The sequence below is a fragment of the Dermochelys coriacea genome, chromosome 1 (genome assembly GCF_009764565.3).
Source record: "Dermochelys coriacea isolate rDerCor1 chromosome 1, rDerCor1.pri.v4, whole genome shotgun sequence".
Lineage (NCBI taxonomy): Eukaryota > Metazoa > Chordata > Testudines > Dermochelyidae > Dermochelys > Dermochelys coriacea.
In genome coordinates this window covers 102,338,556-102,362,916 of record NC_050068.2, presented here as the reverse complement: position 1 = coordinate 102,362,916, position 24,361 = coordinate 102,338,556, and the positions used below count along the sequence as shown (strand labels likewise).

Here is a 24,361-nt window from a genome sequence, read left to right as displayed (position 1 = left end):
TAAAATAGAAGCCCAGTCTGTGTGGTCAGTGAGAGTTCTCATGGCATTTTTCACAGGAACGTTAACCCTTGTATCTGGCCAGATCTGACCTCTGGTTATTGCACTCTACCTGCTTAAATTCCCACTGTACTATCAGTTATCAAAGATTTTTCAGTGTGTGTGTATGCTAAATTTACCAATCTACCAGGATTGGTAAAGCACTTTGGGATCCATCAATTGAAAGGAGCTGCATACCTAAGTTATTATATAGTAAATAGAGTACCTCATTCCTTTACAATTTTTTGTGTTTCCTCCCTCTTCAGCATTCCTGCTATGATCTCCACCCAGCATTTGCCACTCCCCAACGAAATTCAAAGAGCAATGGACCACCCAAGTGAAGATAAGGACCTCAGTGAACAGCAGTCTGAATATCAGGATGGGTCTACTTGCCCTGACTATTCTCCAGCAACAGCAGAATCCAGTTCAGGTTGCTACTTAATAATAAAAGCCATGGCATGCCAGCAAGTTGTAGAATACTGGATTTTCCTAGGTACCCAAATCCAAAAGGTCACCCAAATATCCCATTTTCATTCTTGATAGGACTACTTTCACTTCAGTTTGTTTGTTTCTTAAATGTAATTTTTTTTTCCTTGCAGGGCCAGATTTATAGAAGCGCTCAGCACCCACCACTGAGGCAGATTTTGAAAAGAGCTCTGCTCTTATTTAGGCATCTAATTGAAATGGCTGGATTATCATTGAGAACAATGGGAGTTGTTGCAGGCTCAGCTCTTTTAAAAACTTGGTCGACAGCCTATTAGCAGATTGCCCTCAAACCTTTTTTTTTAAAATCACTTCCAAAACTGAGACTAGCTAAAACACAAAGCAACATTTAAAACTGACCACTGGAAAATAGGAATATTTTGCCCTGTTTTGTGGAAGAAACCATGACACTCTACTTCCGTTCTAAACAGTTCTTGGTGTTACACTATTTACTATCATCATCAATGATCTGGAAGAAAACGAAAAATCATCACTCAAAGTTTGCATGTGACACAAAAGTAGGGGGCATGGTAAATAATGAAGAGGTCAGGTCCCTGATACAGAGCCATCTGGGTTGCTTGGTAAGCTGGGAACAAGCCGTATTAAAACTATATGGATTTTAATACGGCTAAATGCATATATCTAGGAACAAAGAATATCAGCCATACACACAGGATGTGGGGCTTCATCCTGGGAAGCTGGGATTCCGAAAAAGATTTGGGAGGAGTGGTGGATAATCAGCTGAACATGAGCTCCTAGTGTGATTCTTGAATGTATAAACAAGGGAATCATGAGGAGGAGAGAGGTAATTTGATCCTTTTATTTGGCACTGGTGCGACTGTTGCTGGAATAATGTGTCCAGTTTCTTGAGCCCACAATCCAAGAGGATATGGATAAATTGGACACGGTTCAGAGAATAGCCATGGGAATGATTAAAAGGTTTAGAAAACATGACATTTAGTAAGAAGCTCAAAGAGTTCCATCTATTTAGCTTGATGAAGAGAAGGTTAAGGGCTGACTTGATTAGTCACTAAGTACTTACATGGGGAACAAATATTTAATAATGGACTCTTCCATCTAGCAGAGACAGGTATAACACAGGGGTGAGTAAACTTTTTGGCTCAAGGGCCACATCTGGGAATAGAAATTGTATGGCGGCCATGAATGCTCACAAAATTGGGGTTGGGATGCAGGCTCTGGTTGGGGGTGCGGGCTCCAGGGTGAGGCTAGAAATGAGTTCATAGTGCAGGAGGGGGCTCCACACTGGGACGGGGTGAGGGCTCCAGCTGGGGATGCAGGCTCTGGGGTGGGTCTGGGGATAAGGAGTTTGGAGTGCAGCAGGGCGCTCTGGGCTGGGACCGAGGGGTTCAGAGACCGGGGGGGGGGGAAATCAGGGATGCGGCAGGGGGTTGGGATGCGGGGAGAGGCTCTGGGGTGCAGGCTCTGGGTGGCGTTTACCTCCAATGAGAGCTGCAGAGGCAGTGCTTGGGGTGGGGGCAGCGTGCATAGCGCAGCCCACTGGCTGCCCCTACGCGTAGGAGCCGGAGAGGGGCCATGCTGCTGCTTCCGGCAGCCATGTGGAGAGGCCCCCGACCCTGCTCCCTGGCTGGTGTGTGGGAGCGGGACCAGACCCAGACCCTACTCCCCAGCAGGAGCTTGAGGGCTGGATTAAAACAGCTGGCAGGCTGGATCTGGCCCGCAGGCCATAGTTTGCCCACTCCTAATATAACATGACCCAATGGTCGAAAGCTGAAGCTAGACAAATTCAGACTGGAAATGAGGCATAAATTTTTAACAGTGAGAGTAATTAATCACTGGAACAATTTACCAATGGTTGTGGTGGAGTCTTCATCACTGGCAATTTATAAGATGGATGTTTTCCCAAAGATATGCTCTAGGAACTATTTTGGGGAAGTTCTATGGCCTGTGTGATACACAAAGTCAGACTAGATGATCACAACAGTCCCTTTTGGCCTTGGAATCTATGAATCCCATACTATAGTTTTCTGGTTTTTGTCTTACGACTACAAGAGGTTTGTTCTTGTCATATTCCAGTATCATCAGAGGTAGAGTTCATTTTTCATTGTCATTAAGGATGAAATTAGAAGGAAAGGCACTTTAACAGGACAATAATCTGCAGCTACTCTATGCTGGGCTGTGCGCTTGACAGATCGAATGAGACATGATGGAATCACTGGGTTAAGATAGGAAAATGCAGTGTTTCAGATTCAGAAGATGACACTGTCCTCTGTACCCCTCCTTGAAACAATGAAACATCTGGTGACAGGGAACACCGTACTACTGGCGATGCTAACTTTTGGAAGATACAAAAATAGAGGTCCCAACTATCTGTGATTAAAGAACCTAGTGTATTTCTGCCAGAATCAATGTTAGTCTGCTATCCTGTCCACAACTGTACAGTTACACCTGCAATCTAATAATCTCCGAATAGTTTCATTTAGCTATATTAGCATGACTTGCAACCTCTGTCCTGAGATACCCAAGTCTCAACATGATGACAGAAAAATGTATGCCAAAATAGAGTCCTAAAATTCCTCACCAATCAACCTATGTTGCTCCACGACTTATGGGAAAGGAAGGTTTTTCTCCTTCACTTTGATTGACAGCAGGCCCACCCACATTTGGGATCCAGGTCTGGCAACCCAATGAACCATGGTGCACATGATCAGCTCTCTAGAGACCAAGAACAAAAGTAACTTTTTCAGAAAAGGCTGCAAACTCATTGTCTTGACCACAAATAAGTCTTGTAAATTTTCTTTTCCCAGTTATGAAACAAAACGCACATATATGTTCATTTTGACCAAATAATACTGATCTTTTCTCCCATAGAATCACCAAGAATTCTTAAAATACTGCAGAAGTGGATTCCTACAGTTTCTCCCTATTTTGACAAGGAGCATTATTGTTATGCAGACCACCAGATCACTATTCAAGAATCATTAGACCACTTTGGAGCTATAGTATGGCCCGGTGTAAGTTTTACCTATGTATTGTAATCAAGTAGCAAGTTAAACTCATTATAAAATAAATGTGAACAAATGAGCACGGGTGCAGACATTAAATGAAAGAAAGGAAAATTGGGAAAAAGTGTTGTGTTCTCTCAATGTCTCTAGATAGTCAATCACTGTGGGGAAGTAAGCATCTGGCAAGACAGACAGGGGAGAACAGAGAAGAAAACAACAGTGAAAAGATCCAGCATGCAGCATTTTACAGGGAATGGAAATTTATTTAGAGCAGAGTAGAGCAATCTCATCCCATAATGAGTCAGTGCAGCAGCTTGAAGGTCTATTTAATTGACTGTATGTAGACTAAGCCCTTTCTACCCAGGATATTACCTGGGAACCAGAAAGTGTGCCTCATTGCTCACAGGTACTGTCAAATCAGCACCACCTGTGTTCCCCTCATGCAGCATTTGATCCACCATGCTATGGAAGATTTAGAAAATTTGGCTCCTTCACAATTTTATTGGAAGGCAATCAGCTGCTGAGATCTTTCTAACTTGCTCAGTTCATTTGAGATAGAGGACTATAGGGAAGTCAAGATTTATTTTATGCCACAGGATTTTTTTTCTCTCTTTTGTGTTTTGGGAAAAGAGTGTAAAACTCTCTTAGGACTTGTGAAAGTGTTTTAAAATACAGAGAAAGGTGGTGTTTATACTTTATCATAGGAAAGGCAGAAAAATTCTTCCAGGGAAAAAATAGCTATTTTGGCAATTTATCTAATTTCTTTCACAGCTAGCTACTGGAAAATCAAGTTTCAGTGGAGACAAAGCAGGGACTTGATGAACTTAAGATGACTCTGAAGACCAGTGAGAATATTGTGTCATAAGTGGTCTAGCTATCTAGAGTGCCTTTAGGAATCTGCCAACATAAAAGCAAAATGCTAGGAAGGACTTATTAGTACACTTTCTAGGACTGAGATGTCAAGATTCTTCAGAAGGCATCTTTATAAAACAGCAATACGGATGGGATTCTAGCACGATAGGCTCAATGCTTCTAATACACTATAGAATTCTTTCCCCAGATCATAAGACTATACTTTCAGAAACACTCTGGAGGGATAAGAGCATCTTGACTCCCCAGGACCTGTTTTGATGAGGATATACTTTTCACCACACAGTCTGTCAGGTTTATAGAGTTTGGGTTTTGGGGGTAGAGACTCACAGGCAAGGGGATTCAATCTGTTGACGATCTGCATGTAAGAGTAATCTCTCAAGTTTGAAAATACAGTTCTCTTTGGTGTTGTGAGAAAGACACTTACTTTCTTCTCAGTTTATTTTTAGGATTTTTTTTTTTTACTTCAGAGGTGATGGCAGAAATGCAGAGAGTGTTTGGGAGAGAGAGTACACTAGTGAATAATTAGGAGATTGCGCACTGGGACCACACATCTGACCATATGAAAGTTTGCTGCAGAAAGGCCACTCTGATTAGTTGAGAGGATTGTCTGCTCAGCCCATTTGGTTGTGTACACCTTTAATATACATCAAATGTTGAAGGCTATGGTGAGATTCTTTTTTAGGCCTTTATTTGCACTGTGTCTATATGAAGGGTAGTGCTCCTTGCTTCCAGTTGATGAATACAGATTATATTTGTCGATTTTGTAGTGACTTGATCTTGCTGATCATCTGGTTTTGGGAAACTAAGTCCTGCAGAGATGGATACTGTAATTAGAAAGAAGGAAATAATTCCTCAGAAGACTAAAGGAACTCCAAGCAAGATATCAGGGGATAGCTGTGTTAGTCTGTATCCACAAAAACAACAAAGAGTCTGATGGCACCTTAAAGACTAACAGATTTATTTGGGCATAAGCTTTCGTGGGAAAAACACCACTTCTTCAGATGCATGTGTTTTACCCATGAAAGCTTATGCCCAAATAAATCTGTTAGTCTTTAAGGTGCCACCAGACTCCTTGTTGTTTTTCTAAGCAAGATATTGATCTCTGCAAGATTTAAATTGAGACTCTCAAAAAGTCATCTTTAGATTTAGACTTCAGGACTGAAGATATTTCCATAGTTCACAGACATGTAGATTAAATTAATATTTTTACTGATGAGGAAACATTCTACAGGTCCCTGCTTATCCCATTATTGAATTAAAAAACAAACCGTACTTCATGTGTAATAGAGATTTGGATAATTTTGTCTTATGTGTAAAGTGGCCTTCTCAAGATAAAAAGTATTATAGTGACAGAGACATGAGGAAAATATTCCAAACTTATTTACACTAATTATTTTGAAGATGGACAAGGATTGGATTTCAACTCTATATTTCAACTCTTGTCAGTCTAGCGATCATATAAAAACTCACAGAAAACGACAAAGATTCCATCTCAAGATAGCACAAGAGAGAAAGGGGGAAAATATCTGTCTTAAGTCTTATTATGAACTGCAATTTCATCAGATCTCAAAATTAGTCAGGTGTCAGTACGTGGATGGGAGAACTCCAAAGAAAACATAGATACTGCACAAACAGTGCTGATGAATCATTAGCAGCACTCACCCGTGATGAGTTGGTAATCAATGCCTCAGCATCATGTTACAAAACTGATTAGGTGAGATGTAATACGGGGTTGTGATGGAGGAAGGAAGCAAAGAAGTAGTTCAGTCGCCAAGCCTAATCTGCTCTTTGATCTTAGCTGTGATTGCTAAGAAAGCAACCAATTGTTGACTGTTTTACTGATATGGTTCCAGGACAGAACTCTGTCACTTGAACTGAAAGGTACCATTTGTCTTTTCCCTCTCTATAAAGTGGTTGGAATTATTTCACAATGCCTGCATTATCACTAATAGATGGGAGTCAAGTTTAGATCTGAATATCTAGAGTGACAGTGACTTCGTAGACTTCTTTGCAACATGTTCTATTGCTAAATTATTCTGAGTTTTTCCTGAAACCCTCTGTTTTAACTTGAGCCCTTGCTTTATCTTCACAAACTGAGAACAATTAGCTGTCTTTATAATATCACTTTTGTACTCGTACAGTTAAAATCTCTCCTTTTCCAGACTGACTATGCTCAGTGCCTACAGTAACTTAGAGGTCAGTGGAAAGCAACAAAAACATGTGGTGTATAGATTTCTATACTTCTAGGGAAACCCATATAAAAAGAAGCTGTTTGGTTGTTTTTACTTACCTAATAATTTGTTTATACAGACAACTAATCTTGTTCCCTTTTCCTAATTTGCTTTTGTGCTATATACTTGAATATGTTCAGTCTATAAGTAAAAAACTTATTAGAAAAATGTTTTCAATGATTTAATGAACTGCTGCATGGCCATTAGCAAATTAATGCTTTTTATGGCTATATTTTAACTGTTCTTAGGCACTGGCTTTATCTCAGTACCTGGAATCAAATCAACAAGAGATCAACCTAAAAGACAAAAAGGTACTTGAAATTGGTGCTGGAACAGGACTGGTGTCCATTGTGGCTAGCATACTAGGTTGGTAAATTCTGATTAAATTCCAATAATTCCACCTCCTCACCTTCAAATATATCAATTGTGAGATGTCAGCTAAACAAATTCTTTGATACTGTAGTCACTGAAATTATAACAAAAATTAAAACTTAACGAGCAGTTATGACTTTGGCTCTCAAAATTCTGTAGGGCTTATCTACACTGCTCTGCAGTTTGCACTACAGGAGCGCAAACAGAAGTGCGCAACAAAGCACTGCACCTTAATGCCCCTGGGTGGATGCTGTGGGTACAGACTAAAAGGTCTCCAGTTTGAAGAGGATTACAGTGACTTAGGAGTCTTTTAATTTGCACCTGTAGCATCCACACAGAACACTTGGGGCAGTGGAGACATGCCCCAAAATAACAGTCTTTTATGAGTAGTTACCCCAATCCAGGAAATGGGTGGGGGGTGGTCTGTTTATTGACTGAATGATGACCAAAGAGCAACAACATATTCAAAATTGATATTTGGGGGGAAAACAGGAAGGTTTATAGAAAAAAATATATACACTAATCATTTACACATTCTCTTTAGGAGCTTATGTTACAGCTACTGATTTGCCTGAAGTACTTGAAAATCTCAAATGGAATATTTCAAGAAATACACAAAACATGAATATACACCGACCTGAAGTGAGGAAGCTGGTATGGGGAGAAGATCTCAATGAAGACTTCCCTAAATCAACTCACCATTATGATTTTATTTTGGCAAGTGATGTTGTCTACCACCATACATCTCTGGATCCATTGCTAACAACAATGGCATATTTATGTCAGCCAGGGACAGTATTATTATGGGCAAATAAATTCAGATTCAGCACAGATTTTGAATTTTTAGAGAAACTTGGCAATATATTAATCATTACACTTCTAGCAGAATTTCCAGAATCAAATATCAAGCTATTTAAAGCCACAGTAAAAGAGAATTAAGCAAAAACAATACAGTCACAGTTTTGATGCCCCTCAAAGTTTATGAGCTTCTAGTTTTTAGTACATAATGCACATAGAGTGCATTAATGTCCCTAAACCTGTCCCCGAGTCTTTGAATTTTGCACTTCAATACATGGATAATAATAATATCGGGACACTACTTAACTGTCTGATTTGTCTCAAGCTTATATACATGATTTACTCAAACAAATGAATTTATTGCTGCCAGAGGGTCAGCAGTAACAAAACACAACCAGAAGGTAAAGTTTCAAAATTTCAAATAAACTATTAGATCTAGCTATACCTTTATATCCTGTTTACATTGCATTTCTATATTATTCCTAAAGCTGTTTGTTTTAATAGATTATGTTTATGTACTCTTAAAAAAAAATGACAGTTTTCAGCTTCATTATTTGTTTTATTAATTAAAAAAATCCTTTAAAGTATCAGAGTGCACATGGTGGTTTTTTATCTTCAATTTTGCACATTTACTCTGTGTTTTACATTTTTTAAACATTATTAAACATTTGTATGTATAGCTTTACAATACCTGATTAACCGTCTGGCACTTTTATACATGTATCAGTCCAACCTGATACTCAACTTCACATGGATTTTGAAATTTTGCCTGAAATATCTCAAAGACGAAGATTTACAAGAGCACCTGTGTATCAGCAGTTCTGAGATACACACAGAGACTGTTTGAAAGGTTGTTGTTGTTTAAAAAAAAAATCATAATGTAAACTCTTGCAAACAGTACAGGTAACGGAGTTCCATTACTTGATAGTCTAATAAATAAAATTTTAGCTACTCTGGTGTAGCTTTAAGGCCTTCATACAATTGAAAAAGAAATTAAGATTAAACATGTTAAAACCCTGTTCATTGTAAAAAATACAGAGCTTTTACAGGTTTGCAGTTAAAATTAACAGTTAAGAACCTAACATGCATGCAAGAAATCTTTTCCAACCCAATTCCAAATCCTTGGTGCTGGCAATTCTGGCACATCCATTGCCAGCAATGAGATGCACACTAAGTAAACTTCCTGATGTCAGGAGTCAGGTTAACAGGTATTAAGCCACACCAGGGTGCCTTTCTGATAAATATACACAATTTAATAATCAGCATTCAGTATCTGATGAAGACATGCGTTCTAATTAAAAGGTAAAACTTATCTTTCCTATCCTGTCAGTATAAAACCATCTCTGTTTACAACCATTGGTATTTCAAAACACGCAATAATCAGGTGGATACATGACAGGAAGCCAGTTTTCAGAGAAAGATGCACAATGGGTCCATCCAAGTAACTTCATTAACTAAAGAAAAATAATTGGTAAGCAGAAAAATTAGATTATTCTTTTGACACTTGATATCTTCTCTCATTCTTTCTTAATCTAAAGTGCCATGTTAAAGAGGTTCATTGTCAGAAGCATAATTTCAATACATTGCTTTTTGGAGCTCTAAACTTTCATATAGAATGGTTTTAGTTTTTGAAAACTGGTATTTTAGCTTTAGTGAATAAAATGTTGTCTTAAGCAGCACCAGAATCCGAGTAAACTTGGGGATTTTTTTTCCCTTATACCCGTTTTGAATAACTATATAGATAATTTAACTTTAGGTAAGCAAAATGCCCACATTTTTCTGTGCTGTTCAACTTTAAGTACTTCAGAATAAAACACGTGAAATTCATGTGCAAGTCTAGAGAGTAGTCATGGCACTAGTACGTCTTTGAATAACAATTTCTTAATCTAGATATAGTGGTAGAATGAACAAGCCACTTAAAACATTTTGGCCTCAATTTAAAAACTGGCTTTAACTTTAAAACTGGAGAAAGTAAAGTTAGGCTCATAAATCCATATCTAGGGACTTAAATAAAAAAGGCCTGATTTCCAAAGGTGGGGAGTACCCACAGCTCAGACAACTTGCCATTGCTATGAGCTTTGCTAAGCGACTGATGGAATTAATAAATACCTTTTCAAAGTGCTCCTTGAAACTGTTAAGGACACCCTTAATTTTATACTGCTGCTTGGGAAAGCTTTGAGCAGAGGCAGTGGTGGAGTTATTAACTGAGTATCCACCAAGTAAGAATAGCTCATGGGAAAGAAAGAGGTCTCGCTTCCCTCTTCCCCCCCCTTTTGCAACAGACTGGGAAGGGGTTATTGAAGGGAGGGCTCTGGAATGAGAGAAGAAGAGACAAGCCCTTTCTCCCTTTCAGCACCTGGATGGGGGGAAGCAAGAGGCAGATATAAAAGATGGACTTCCCATGAGACGTCCAGGGAGCATGCCCAAATAGGAATCCCAGAACCCTCCTGCTGCCCAGTCCTCCAGCCTTTGATATTCTGGATATTGCCTTTGGACCTCACAAGTGCCCCTCCCCCCTATTTTTCTTGCATACCTTTGAGCTAGTGAGCTTAATCCCCTGACTAACTGGTGCCAGATAAATTCATTAAGTCCAATCAGAACCCCTAGTGAATTTGGGGGGAGGTAAAAGTGTTTCAGATTTGAATATTCCTGGATCAAAAGCCTATCCAGTACGTTCTGTTCCAGAACCTCAGTGAAAATTTTCTGAAACTCAATATCTTAAGCAGTATATAAAATGAACATACATTTACATCTCCTAATATTAAGAGATTCTTCAGCATACATAACAATACCCCTCTGTAATTAAATGGATTTATTGACTATCCCTTACCTGTATACAATTTTTCAAGTTTTCCTTGGTTGGCTTCTCTTCTGCAAGTTTTGTGGCAAATTTGAGACCTCTTCCATACATTTTATTTGCCAATGCATGCTTATAGGCAAATGTTAAAACCTACAGTATGTAAACAAATTAAAAAAAAGTTAGAAATCTACCACCATATTAAAACTAGCATTGTTCAGATAAAAACAATTTAAAGCAGACAAGTCAAAGTTAAACATTTTACCAGACTGTTTCAAATTTATTCTTATATTGATGAACACAGACGAATCACAGCAGTTACTGTCCTCATGTTTTAATTGTAAAATAAGAGCAAGTGTTTCTCACTATCACAAAACTTCATAACATTTTATTAGGATTCAGAGATCTCATTACTCAAACAGCTGTACACTGGATCACATTTATAATCTATTTCAGGTTTTTCAACAACTGCCTAAATACACAGTACTGTAAATAAATGATAAAACAGTCAATTTTTTTTAAGCCCATGGAACAAAGTAATGTCAGATTGTGGGATATGAATCCCAGCAAGTGTTAAACTGATTGCATAACAAACACAAACAAAAACAGTGGATGGTATAGACACACATGTACATAATTATAAACAAGCAATGAAAACAGATAAGCATGAAGACAGGCCTCGGTTTTTGCTTAGTATATTCATCATGAGAATTTGCTTGCTAAGATATGAAAACCAGAGCCTTTGTTGATTAAGAGGGTCAATAATTTATTTATAACACAGAGCTTTTAGTACCTTATCAACATTACACATAAAATGTACAGGTGAACACACCTGTCCACCACAGAGATGTCAAATAAAACTAGTTCCCCAAGAGCCTAACAAACAATCAACTATGAAGATTTTGGTAGATTCTCCATACTACTTTACTGTTACAGAAATTAGAGCTCGTGCTAACCTAAGTCTTTCACCTTTGATACAATCCAAAAAATATATTTCTCCATAGTAAATATCCTATTTTAAATTTCTTATAGAAGTGATACACCAGTACAACTACAGGGATATGGCAAAAAGGCTTTAAAAAAGCTAGTTACTTCAATCTGGGATGCAATTTTTTCCCCATCCCTATTTGCAACCAATAAAAATCTAGTTTTTCCAGCTGACATGTCACCAGAGTGTAGATATTGCAAGCCCATGCAATATCTTTGGAGACAACTGTATACATTTATTAGTAGTATAATATGTGAAGTACTGTAAGATACTACAAGTTCATAAGCACAGAAGTTTTCCGTGGCATAAAAAGAAACCTCCAGCTTCAGCATCTATGCATGCACCAAATTAAGTCATACTATAAAAATTGCAATGTAATAGAAAGATTGTAGTCACTACATTGGTTAACGTAAAAGAGCAGATAACACAGAAGAGTAAACACACTAAGTTTTTCTTCAATATAAAATACAAAATAAAAATTGTAAGCAGCATTTTGATAGTAATTTATTTTCCCATGTAAATGCATGACAAAGTAAGCAGACAGACTCAATTGCTTTTTTGGATATCATTACAAAACTTTTGGATGATGGGACTGTAATAGGTGTAATATCTGCATTTTTATTAGGCATCTGATATTGTCTCAATTTTAATCAAAACCTGTTTTCGATAGGAATAGTAACATGGATTGAAAATTAGCTGAGGGACAACAAGAAGTAAAACAAACAAAGACAAACAAGAAGTAAACAGTGTAATCAACTGGAGCAGATGTCTAGTAAGGCACTGCAGGGATAAGAGTGAGATCTTATATTCTACACTTATGTTCTTATGTGTATCCAGTGACCACACACTTTTCTCTTTCATGTGTTTCTTTTGAAATAAGAGCTCTAACTAGAATACGTGGGAGTACTACTGAATGTACCAGCTATCTGGGTCAAAAGCATATTATGCACAGCTCCATGTACCTGGGGCAACATGAAAAAAAACGGTTGTCTACCTTTCGTAACTGTTGTTCTTCGAGATGTGTTGCTCGTGTCCATTCCATTGTAGGTGTGCGCACGCTCACGTGCACAGTTGTCAGAGATTTCTACCTTAGCAGTATCCATAGGACCAGCTATGGCGCCCTTTGGAGTGGCACTCCCATGTGGCAGTATATGAGGCGCCGCTGGCCCTGTATCCCCTCAGTTCCTTCTTGCTGGCAACTCTGACAGAGGGGAAAGGGCAGAAGGGCGGGAAATGGAATGGACATGAGCAACTCATCTCGAAGAACAGTTTTTTCTTTTTCGAGGGCTTGCTCATGTCCATTCCACTGTAGGTGACTCACAAGCAGTATCCACGGAGGTGGGCTTGGAGTTCACAGCTTAGCAGCTTGCAGCTCTACCGAAGCCAGCATCATCCCAGGCCTGCTGGGTCAGTGCACAGTGGGACGTAGAAGTGTTGGCAGAAGACCAGGTGGCCGCTTTACAGATGTCCTGAATAGGCACATGGGCCAGAAGGGCTGCCGAAGAAGCCTGCGCCCTGGTAGAGTGGGTGGTGACGACTGCTGGGGGCAGCACTTTCACTTGGTCATAGCAGAAACGAATGCAGGCAGCGATCCAAGAAAAAATTATTTGAGGGGATACCAGGTGACCTTTCACGCTGTTGGCCACCAACTGAACTGCACTGACTTAACGAAATGGTTTGGTCCTATCCACATAGAAACCCAGAGCCCTCCTGTAGTCCACGGCATGTAGCCTCTGCTCCTCTTCTGATTTATGTGGCTTCGGAAAGACGACTGGTAAGTAAACATCCTGGCTCAAATGAAATAGAGGCTACGTTAGGAAAAAAAAAAACAGGTGCAGCCTTAGCTGGACCTTGTCTTTGTAGAAGACCATGTACGGTGGCTCCGAGCTGAGTGCCTGAATATCGGATATCTGGTGGGTCAGTCACTGCAACCAGGAATGTGACCTTCCAGGAGAGGAGAAGGACAGAACAGGAAATGAGGGGCTCAAAGGGAGGACCTGTGAGCTGAGAGATCACCAGATTCAAGTCTCAAGGAGGGACAGGATCCCTGACATGCGGGTAAAGGAGCTCCAGGCCCTTAAGGAATCTGGCCGTGATATCCTGAGCAAAAACAGGTCTACCTGGCAACGACGGTGGAAGGCCGAGACGGCCGCTAGATGGACCTTGATTGATGAGAGGGACAAGTCCTGGAGCTTGAGATGCAGGAGGTAGTGCAGAATAAGCTGCAGCGAAGCCCTCTCGGGACAAAAACCTTTGCCTACAATCCAACAGGTATACCGTTTCCACTTGGTCATGTAGCTCACTCTGGTGGATGCCTTGCTAAGCCCCAACAGAATGTGCTGAACCTCAGCCGAGCACTGCTGCTCCTGCACATTTAATCACACAGTAGCCAAGCCATCAGATGGAGTCGCCAGGCTGGGGTGCAAAAGACTGCGTGGTTCTGGGACAACAGGTCCAACCTGAGCAGTAGCTGGAATGGGGTTGCTACCGAGAGGTCCAGCATGGTGCTGAACTTGTGTTGACACAGCCACACTGATGCTATGAGGCTGATTCTTGCCGTCCTATTTGATCTTCATGAGGACCCTCAGCAACAGTAACAGAGGGAAGGTGTACACCAGAGCCCCCGACCACAGGAGCAGAAAGGCGTTGGACAGGGCTCCTCTGTCCATGCCCCCAATCGAGCAGAAGATGTGGCACTTCCTGTTCTTCCTAGACGCAAACAAGTCCACCCGAGGAGTTCACCACCTGTGGAAGATGGAGCAGATCACCTCCAGATGAAGGGCCCACTCGTGGTGAGATGAGAACGAGGTGATATGCTGAGGCGATATGACAACGTGTTCTTGGACCCCAGAAGGGGAGTGCCTACAAGATAGATATTGTACTGTAGGCAGAAATCCCAGAGCCAGAGGGCTTCCTGGCAAAGTGCCAATGACCTGGCTCTGCCCTGCCTGTTGATATAGCCATGTTGTTGTCAGGATCTGGACCACGGCATCTTGCATATGAGGTAAAAAGGCCTGGCAGGCCAGTCAAATCACCCTGAGTTCCCTGACACTGATATGAAGGGAACGATTGTGACTGGATCAACAGTCTTGAGATCGCCAAGGTGGGCTCCCCAGCCCAGGTACAAGGCGCTGGAGACAAGAGTCACTGATGAGGATGGGGCCATGAAGGTAACCCTTTCCAACACTGATGCGGGATCCTGCCACTAGATGAGGGACGCAAGTACACTGTCCAGAATTCTGACCTCCCAGCCCAGGCTGTGCCGGTTGGGGACACAGACTGACGCTAGCCACGCTGGAAGAAGTCTGCGGCGGAGTCATGTGTGTCAGACCACATAAGTACATGCTGCCATGTGGCCTACTAGCCTCAGGCACATATGGGCGGTGGTGAGCGGGTGGGCCCGCAGGCCCACAATGAGGTCCGCCATGGCCTGGAACTGAGTCTCGGGAGGAGGGCCTTGGCCCAAGTGGAGTCAAGGACAGCTCCGATGAACTCTATGTGCTGCACCAAGGTTAAGGTTGACTTTGTCTGGTTTATTATCAACCCCAGGTTGCAACAGGTGGAACAAACCAGGTTCAGATACCTCTGCACCAGACCTGGAGACCAGCCCCTTATCAACCAGTCATCTAGGTACGGGTATATTTGGACTCCCCAACGTCTCAGGTAAGCAGCCAGTGGCGCCATACATTTTGTGAATACCCTCGAGGCCGACGAAAGACCAAAGGGTATTGCTGTAAACTGGAATTGGCGCCGGCCCAACATGAAACAGAGGAAGCGCCAGTGCCCCAGGAAGATAGAAATATGGAAGTAAGCAGCCTCTAAATCGAGAGCGGCGTACCAGTCTCCTGGATCCGGGGAGGGGATGATGGAGACCAGGGAGACATAAGAAACAAAAACCATAAGAATGGCCATATTGGGTCAGACCAAAGGTCCATCCAGCCCAGTATCCTGTCTACCAACAGCGACCAATGCCAGGTGCCCCAGAGGGAGTGAACCTAACAGATAATGATCTAGTGATCTCTCTCCTGCCATCCATCTCCACTCTCTGACAAACAAAGGCTAAGAACACCATTTCTTACCCATCCTAGCTAATAGCCATTAATGGACTTAACCTCCATGAATTTATCCAGTTCTCTTTTAAACCCTGTTATAGTCCTAGCCTTCACAACCTCCTCAGGCAAGGAGTTCCACAGGTTGACTGTGCGCTGAGTGAAGAAGAAAGAACCAAGCAAAACTTCAACTTCTGGAGGGACTTGTTGAGGCGACGTAGGTCTAGGACGGGTCTGAGGCCCCCTTTTGCCTTTGGAATTAGGAAACAGCGGGAGTAGAATCCTCTGCCTTCCATGTTCCAAGGAGTCTTTTCCACTGCCCCCAGGCGAAGGAGGTTTTCGACCTCCTGAATGAGGAGCTGCTCATGAGAAGGGTCCCTGAAGAGGGATGGGGAAGGGGAGTGGGAGGGATGTTCGGCTGCAAACTGCAGTGTGTAATCCGAAGAAACAGTATCTAGCACCCTGTGGTCTAAGGTGACGCAGGACCAGGCCGACTGAAAAAGGGCAGAGGCGGTTGAAGAAAGGGAGGGTTGGATCCAGTACAATGGCTGGGGCGCCGTCCTCGAGCGCACCCTCAAAATGACTGACTTCTGGGAGGGTCAGGTTGGGTAGCTGGGTGGGAAGAGAACAGGTAGCATCTCTCAGGCCCTTTATCCTTGTCCTTCTTCCTGTAGGAGCCAGACCTGGGAGCCCCCCAGGACCTAGACTGCACCAGAGGAGGAGGAGTGTGGAACGGCTTCCTGGACTACTGAGGGGTGTGCAACCCAGGAGCAGAGAGGGTGGCTCAGCAGAGGGTGGCTCCGTGAGCCCATGGAGCCTAGACTCAGTTAGCTATGAAAAGAGCCCCGAACCCCCCAATGGCAGGTCCTATATTGTGGTCTGCATCTCCTGGGATCTCTCAGCATGCTCCCCGTCTCACCCAGGCAATAGCCAGGGAGTCACCTAATGCGCTGCGCCACAGCGTGTTGGGGCTCAGGAACGAGCACCTCTCACACGGCCGCGGCAGGTCCAGGCCAGGCTGGGGCCATGGAAGAGGCATCTCTCCCCGCCCAGCCCAGGTGCTGCTGCAGGGAGAGAGAGCTGCGGGGAGTCCTCTCTCCCCGTCACAGCCCCAGGGCAGCCTGCACCTAAACCCCTCATCCCCAGCCCACCCCAGAGTGCCCACCCCCACCCCAAAACCCTCTGCCCCAGCCCTCATCCCCCTGCCCCAGCCCAGAGCCGCACTCCCAGCCAGAGTCTTCACACCAGCCCCAAGTCCCCTCCCACATTGTGAACCCCTCAGCCCCACCCCCGCCACATTAATTTTGTTATGTGCACCAATATAGAGGTGATGTGTCACATACCACCAAATTAATTCCGCACATGGGGGGGGGGGAATTAGAAGGAACACTGAGAGAAAGGCAATTTTTTAAAATACTTACATCATCTACCCCCACTCATCCTCCCACCCACCCCTTTGCTTCCCAGTAGGTGGAGCAGTAAACACTATACCCTTGACCATCCTTATTAGCTAGATAGGAGAAGAGGAATGCATGACAACAAATAAGCTAGCATGCCTGTCGCTAGAAGGCCTAAATGTAACTTGGATTTCTGAATATAGTCAGATAAGAAAAATCAGTAAAATTATTTTCCTTCCCACAAACTATATAGAAAAAGACAGTTTACGTCGTATGTATGGAATAGTAGTACTTAAAGATTAAACTATTATAAAAATGTCTGCCTAGAGAGTAGATCATTGGGTAGAATGGAGATAAAAATTCCATGTCATAAAAATATACTGGTACAACGGTATTAGTGACCTATGGATCAGAATAGTAATAATGAAAACAGAGTATGGAGACCCTGAAACAAAATTAAAAACAGATAACTTCAGATCCCTAAATATTAAGTGGATAAATGCCACCTATGTGGTTCACATAAAATTTCTTCCAAACGACTTTTTCTAAAGCACAGAGTTAAGGCTACTCTTGATTTAGCTTAGATTTTAATTTGGTGGTGTCTCTTTAATACTATGTCTGTTCTGGTCACCAGAAAGTACCAGGAAAAAGCCAAGGAAATGCAAAAACTTGATAAGAGTTAGAATATCTATAGATGGGGGAAGGTTTTTCCATAAAAGGAAGTATTAAAGGGTAGGACTCCTATTCAGTTTGTAAAGGAGGAAAATAAGAGGTATATGGAACAGTGGAGAGCTGATTGGAGAACAATTCTATTTTGCAGCAACTTTCAGCGCTTTGAAATTAACAAAAAAAATCCTCCAAACATTTTTGCGAAAACTTAATTGTGTCAACCTGAAATCTAAATGTCTGCGTGTGGAGAGAACTAGTGGTTAGGGCACTGGCCTGGGATGGAGACCCAGATTCAAAGTCCCTGCTCTGCCTGATTCACTTTTTCATTCCAAGTATCACTTTGAATGAGACAGAGGAGGGAGTTGCACCTTGGTCTCCCACATCCCATCCCAGTTCTCTAGTCCCTTGTGACCACAGAAAGTCAGTCAGTCTCTCCCAACAACATCTTGCTCAACACCAGTAACATCTCCACAACATTTTTGGCTTTGATTAAACAGCATGTTTTGGCAAAATTTCATTTTGCTGAAAATGGTCCACTGAGCTCTAATAATAAATGGTATAGAGAAGGCCAGTTGGACACTCTTGAATATATTATATATCCTTTCTCATAATATGAGAGCATGGTTGAAATTAAAAGGCAAGAAAGTTAAATTGTATAGCATGTTGTTGTTAATGCATAGCACAGGACATCACTGTGGCTTAAGAATCAACCAAGGAAGATGAAAGACGTACACAAATAAAAACCATCAACAAAGAAGCTAGCTTGAATAAATAATCAATCGTCATGCTTCAGGCATTAGCCTGAATCATCAGCGGGGGTCAGGAAGGAATAAAGGAATAACATTTCTTCTGATTTATTCAACAGTTTTCATTTCAAATGATTCCAAAGCGCTGTACTAACTGCAATTCATATAAATATATGGAAAAATTAATTCACCACTGAAATATAGCCATGTCTGATGTGAAACAGCAATTATTCTAACAGTGCATAGCAACATACCAGTTAAAGAAGGAAATCAGTAATAACCTAATCAGTTACATAATCATATATTATTGGAATTTTATGGTTTCCTCTGAAACAGCTGTGCTGAAGGACACAGAGTCCTTACCCTGATAAGAACCTGAATCTTAACAGGACTGTATTGCTAACAGGTTCCAAATGGTAATTCAACTTCCAGAGAGGGTTTCTCCCATTGCAGCCCTTAGCCTGAACACAGGCTTTTCTTTCATTCCTAATGTAGAAAATGCTACAGACTCATGACCAGCACAGAACAGGGGCTGTACACACTTCTGCTGAAAGGCTAGCAATTGGACAGCAATTGAACTATTCTTTGAAAGGAATAGTAAACTAGTAACTCAATAAATGAAGCAGTTTGTTAATAAAAGCCTGCAGTTACTGCTCCATACCTTCCCCATATGTATACAGAGCAGACAGATTTATTTGCCTTGCATTTGATAGCCTAGGAGAGATCCCACATGAGGAAAAATGTTTGACAGACATTTTTGGCACAACATATGGGGACAGAACTAGGGAGTGGAAGGGAGAGATTCCTGGAGGCCACACACAAAGATGGTGTTAAATTCCATCACAAGAGACTAGGAAAAAAACAAGAGTGCAAAATACAGAATTTCTGCTTGTCCTCCTACCTTGGTGTCAAAAAGATCAGTCCATTTTGTTGTCTCCCAGAAAGTCTCTGACAGAACACCTATGCAGCTCTCTTGATCGTCACCTTTACCTTCAGCATCACTTGAAACAGCCCCATCTTGGGCCTGCAGATGGAGAAGTTGGTCTGCTAGTGCGCTTCCTTTCCGACAAAGGGCATCCACTAAGGTAGACTTCTGTTTTTCCATATCACTACATTAAGTTGAACACAAATACAAGGAGTCTCTTGCAGCTATTAGTTTTCAATCAAGAGCCAATAATTTAACTTTACCTTAAAAATCACAATAAACTAAACATACTTGTTGATTTGTATTTACAATAGAAGTATAAGCAATTTTCAGCTACCCTATTAAAATACAGCATTTTTGAAAATAAACTATTTCCTATCATTCTAAACTGGCTCAAAATATACTGATATAGTGTATATTTACGCAACATACAGATTCTAACCAAGCCTAGAGCTTCAGGAGCAACTGAACTGTCTCTGGTATTTGAACAGAAGTGCAAACCAAATTTTAAGAATTTAACAAGAAGTCAGGATCTAGAAATATATTTTATTAGTTCTTGGTAGTATGAAAAGAGGACGAATCCACTGTTAATGTAAGCCAACAGTGACTTCAAAGGAATTGTACCCACTTAAGCCAGCACTGAATTTGGTTCTCAGTTTCAGTTGTTAGAAGACCACCAGATCATTTCTTGGTTGACTCTACCAAGAAATGCTTAGAATGGAAATGATTAATTTATTTTTAAATCCAGCAAACAGAGTTATGTACAAGCCACTCCAAGCAACGAGGTTAATGATATAATTAACCAGGGTCAATATGTAAGTAACCTACAAATGTATACCTCCTTTCACAGTCCCTATACTTCAAATTAGCTGCTCTTTGCTATTCCCCCGCCAAAATGGATCAGCATAAAAGGGCCTTTTGAAATGATTAATTAAAAAAAATGTAGTGCATCATCATCTTTGAAGTGCTGACCTTCTACTGAAAATACCGATACTCCAAAAGAATGTTACTGTGTACTAACTCCACAGAGAAAAAGACCACATTTGAATACAGATATAGCCACGGTTACCAGTCTTTCTTTCCTGACTCACTCTATAAAAACTTGTGAGCACTTCAAAGTGGCTTTATCAAACAACAGGTACTGTTCACTAGCATCTTGGAACCATCCTTAAAGAATTTTGAGAGTCCCACCCTATCATGCAAAACCCTGCCCTTATTCCTACAGGAGTGCCTTGCTAGCCAAATACTACCAGTCCACTGATTATTCTGAATGTTTATGAATTTGATGAGACTAAACACAGTGCAAACTTTCCCATACAGCTTTGCCCAAGTATCTCAATTCTGATCTGAAAGCCATCTTTTGTAATCTTATCTGATCTCTTCTGAGCAAAACTGTAAGTTTTCCAGTGTCTTTCTGCATTCCGAAAATACACAAAACTCTAAAAATACTTGTCTTGAATAACCGTTTCCACTTGAACTCAAAAAATTAACTTTTACTTCATCATCATATTAACAAATCTAGATCAGCTTTCAGAATCCTTTAGAATACTTGTATGTAGAAAAGGTAATTATATCTATAGACTACAGAAATAGGATACAAGAAAGAGTATTTACTGGTCAGGTACTTTTTTATAGTAGCTGCATCGGGCCTGGGATCAGTCTTCATGGCAAAATAAACTGCTAATGCTGTTTGATCAATATGCGAGATAACAGTATTCGCAGCTTCAATAATTTCATCGAGTCTTTTCATTCGTTCCTGAACGAAAAGAAATAAAAGAAAAATGTGAGACTGGCAAATTAAGTCACCCCATTTAACACTTTATATTATTAACATTACTGAAGTCACAAGTACATGACAATAAAAATAGTTTCTGATATATATTTACTTATTTACATTTCTATCGTCTAGACAGGACTGAGGTCATATTGTGCTTAGTGCCATACAAACCCATATATTAAAAGTCCTTGACACAAAGAACTTACTGGTTTCAGAGTAGCAGCCGTGTTAGTCTGTATTCGCAAAAAGAAAAGGAGTACTTGTGGCACCTTAGAGACAAATTTATTTGAGCATAAGCTTTCGTGAGCTACAGCTCACTTCATCGGATGCATTTGGTGGAAAAAACAGAGGGGAGATTGATATACACACACAGAGAACATGAAACAATGGGTTTATCATACACATTGTAAGGAGAGTGATCACTTAAGATAAGCCATCACCAGCAGCGGGGGGGGGGGGGGGGGGGGGGGGGGGGGGGGGAGGAGGAAAACCTTTCATGGTGACAAGCAAGGTAGGCTATTTCCAGCAGTTAACAAGAATATCTGAGGAACAGTGGGGGAGATAAACATGGGGAAATAGTTTTACTTTGTGTAATGACTCATCCATTCCCAGTCTCTATTCAAGCCTAAGTTAAATTGTATCCAGTTTGCAAATTAATTCCAATTCAGCAGTCTCTCATTGGAGTCTGTTTTTGAAGTTTTTTTGTTGAAGGATAGCCACTCTTAGGTCTGTAATCGAGTGACCGGAGAGATTGAAGTGTTCTCCGACTGGTTTTTGAATGTTATAATTCTTGACGTCTGATTTGTGTCCATTCATTCTTTTACGTAGAGACTGTCCAGTTTGACCAATGTACATGGCAGAGGGGCATTGCTGGCACATGATGGCATATATCACATTGGTAGATGCGCAGGTGAACGAGCCTCTGATAGTATGGCTGATGTGATTAGGCCCTATGATGGTGTCCCCTGAATAAATCTGTGGACAGAGTTGGCAACGGGCTTTGTTGCAAGGATAGGTTCCTGGGTTGGTGGTTCTGTTGTGTGGTGTCTGATTGCTGGTGAGTATCTGCTTCAGATTGGGGGGCTGTCTGTAAGCAAGGACTGGCCTGTCTCCCAAGATCTGTGAGAGTGATGGGTCGTCCTTCAGGATAGGTTGTAGATCCTTGATGATGCGTTGGAGAGGTTTTAGTTGGGGGCTGAAGGTGATGGCTAGTGGCGTTCTGTTCTTTTCTTTGTTGGGCCTGTCCTGTAGTAGGTGACTTCTGGTTACTCTTCTGGCTCTGTCAATCTGTTTCTTCACTTCAGCAGGTGGGTATTGTAGTTGTAGGAATGCATGATAGAGATCTTGTAGGTGTTTGTCTCTGTCTGAGGGGTTGGAGCAAATGCAGTTATGTTGTAGAGCTTGGCTGTAGACAATGGATCGTGTGGTATGATCTGGATGAAAGCTAGAGGCATGTAGGTAGGAATAGCGGTCAGTAGGTTTCCGATATAGGGTGGTGTTTATGTGACCATCGCTTATTAGCACCGTAGTGTCCAGGAAGTGGATCTCTTGTGTGGACTGGTCCAGGCTGAGGTTGATGGTGGGATGGAAATTGTTGAAATCATGGTGGAATTCCTCAAGGGCTTCTTTTCCATGGGTCCAGATGATGAAGATGTCATCAATGTAGCGCAAGTAGAGTAGGGGAATTAGGAGACGAGAGCTGAGGAAGCGTTGTTCTAAGTCGGCCATAAAAATGTTGGCATACTGTGGGGCCATGCGGGCACCCATCGCAGTGCCGCTGATTGAAGGTATACATTGTCCCCAACTGTGAAATAGTTATGGGCGAGGACAAACCTGGTGGCTGAACTTTGTGATCATCTTTGATCAGATGATGATCTAGGTCTCTCCTGACCTTAAACTCTAAGATTTTAAGATAGTAAGATGGAGATCCCAGCTTCAAGGAACTTGCAATTTAAATAAGCAAGACAGACTATGAAAGTGTCAGTACTTATTTTATGGATGGCAAAGACCCAGTACGTCACACAAGATATATGAGGGATCTGGGGCCTGATCCCAGATATCCCAAGTCACAGCACAGTGCCTTAACCAGAAGACCAAACCACAAGACCAACCGTACAATCTTAGTGACACAAGAATGATGAAAAATGGTGTTACAGACAGCATCCAAAGAGGTGATCATGATTTGAGACAAGCCAGCTAGGGATACAGAATCCAGGCTTCCTATGCATAAAGGAGATTGGGCTTCTGAAGTTTTGTATAAAGTCTGAGGTAGTGCATCCTGCAAAAGAAGGAATTAGCACCAAAAGAAGAGGAAGAAGGTATAATGTTAGGAGCTCACATTATCATGGTGATGAACAGAGAGAATCTGTGCAACAGCTGTCTGCTACAGGAAGAGGACAAGACCACCATCTGCTAAGGACCTGAGCAGTCTACCTTTGAAAATGGAGGGCAAGCACTTATTCACTTGAAAGACATGTGAGCAGACCCCTCCACCTCAAGAACAGTTAGTCTACTTCATGAAGAAACCATCTGTAAGGGCTTTATAGTTTATGGCTAAACTCATTGACCTTTGGATTAGATCTCCGAAAGCAACACAAGTCACCATTAAGCCAACCCATTGCTAAATGGTCCATTTCCAGAAGATGGAATTAACAAGAAGTCACTCTACCCTTACATTGTACTAAATCTTGGGAATAAGATTTAATCAGTGAGAGACTGGGAAAAAACTTTGCTCGGCAGCGCTGACAATCAGAAGGAGGGAATCCCTCTCCATCTTTCAATCAGTATCAAATGATGTAACAGGTTCCATCTGTATCCATCTGAATGGCTATTCAAGGGGAGAAGAAGGTGCCATCTGAGGGAGCTCTCCTAGAAGCTAGAGCTACAAATACTGAGTTCAGTACTTTGTAAGCCTCCCTAGAGTAAAACAAAAACAAAACCCTATAAAAGGCTATAGATTGAGCATTCACCTTTGAAAAGTATACAGGTACAGAAGTGCTTTGATATACTTCAAATATCTGCAACAAGCAGCAGGACTGAAACACTTTCTCTTTTTAAAGAGTTCAACGTTAGACACTAACCTGTCCACACTGATCCTTGCATTCACAAACTCCAAGCTTGATTATAGCAACTCGCATGTAGAAATAAAGCCATGGAGCCTGAAAAACCTAAATCTGGTACAAAACGCACCAACCTGTATTGTTAGCAACACTGGTCACACTGATCTGACCCCAATG

The 24,361-nt window shown here is 41.6% G+C and overlaps 2 protein-coding genes across 3 annotated transcripts in view; one reads left to right on the top strand and one right to left on the bottom strand.

The window, feature by feature from the left end:
* The first annotated feature begins 312 nt into the window (after positions 1–312).
* On the top strand, positions 313–8,259 carry METTL21C (methyltransferase 21C, AARS1 lysine). The gene is made up of 4 exons (XM_038400258.2): positions 313–466; positions 3,370–3,512; positions 6,856–6,973; positions 7,524–8,259. Exons 1-4 carry the CDS (start codon positions 313–315, stop codon positions 7,916–7,918), a joined length of 810 nt encoding a protein of 269 aa, XP_038256186.2. The 3' UTR covers positions 7,919–8,259.
* Positions 8,260–8,315: 56 nt separating this feature from the next.
* TPP2 (tripeptidyl peptidase 2) overlaps positions 8,316–24,361 on the bottom strand; it is a 74,905-nt gene continuing 58,859 nt past the window's right edge. The window contains exons 27-30 of one of the 2 annotated variants that reach the window (XM_038400234.2): positions 20,974–21,104; positions 19,325–19,532; positions 10,608–10,727; positions 8,316–9,231 (exon numbers count right to left, since the gene is read on the bottom strand). In XM_038400234.2, the coding sequence (XP_038256162.1) occupies positions 9,142–9,231; positions 10,608–10,727; positions 19,325–19,532; positions 20,974–21,104 (549 nt within the window). In that variant the 3' untranslated portion in view covers positions 8,316–9,141. The remainder of the gene's footprint in view (positions 9,232–10,607; positions 10,728–19,324; positions 19,533–20,973; positions 21,105–24,361) is intronic. The other variant, XM_038400240.1, reaches the window with a different exon arrangement.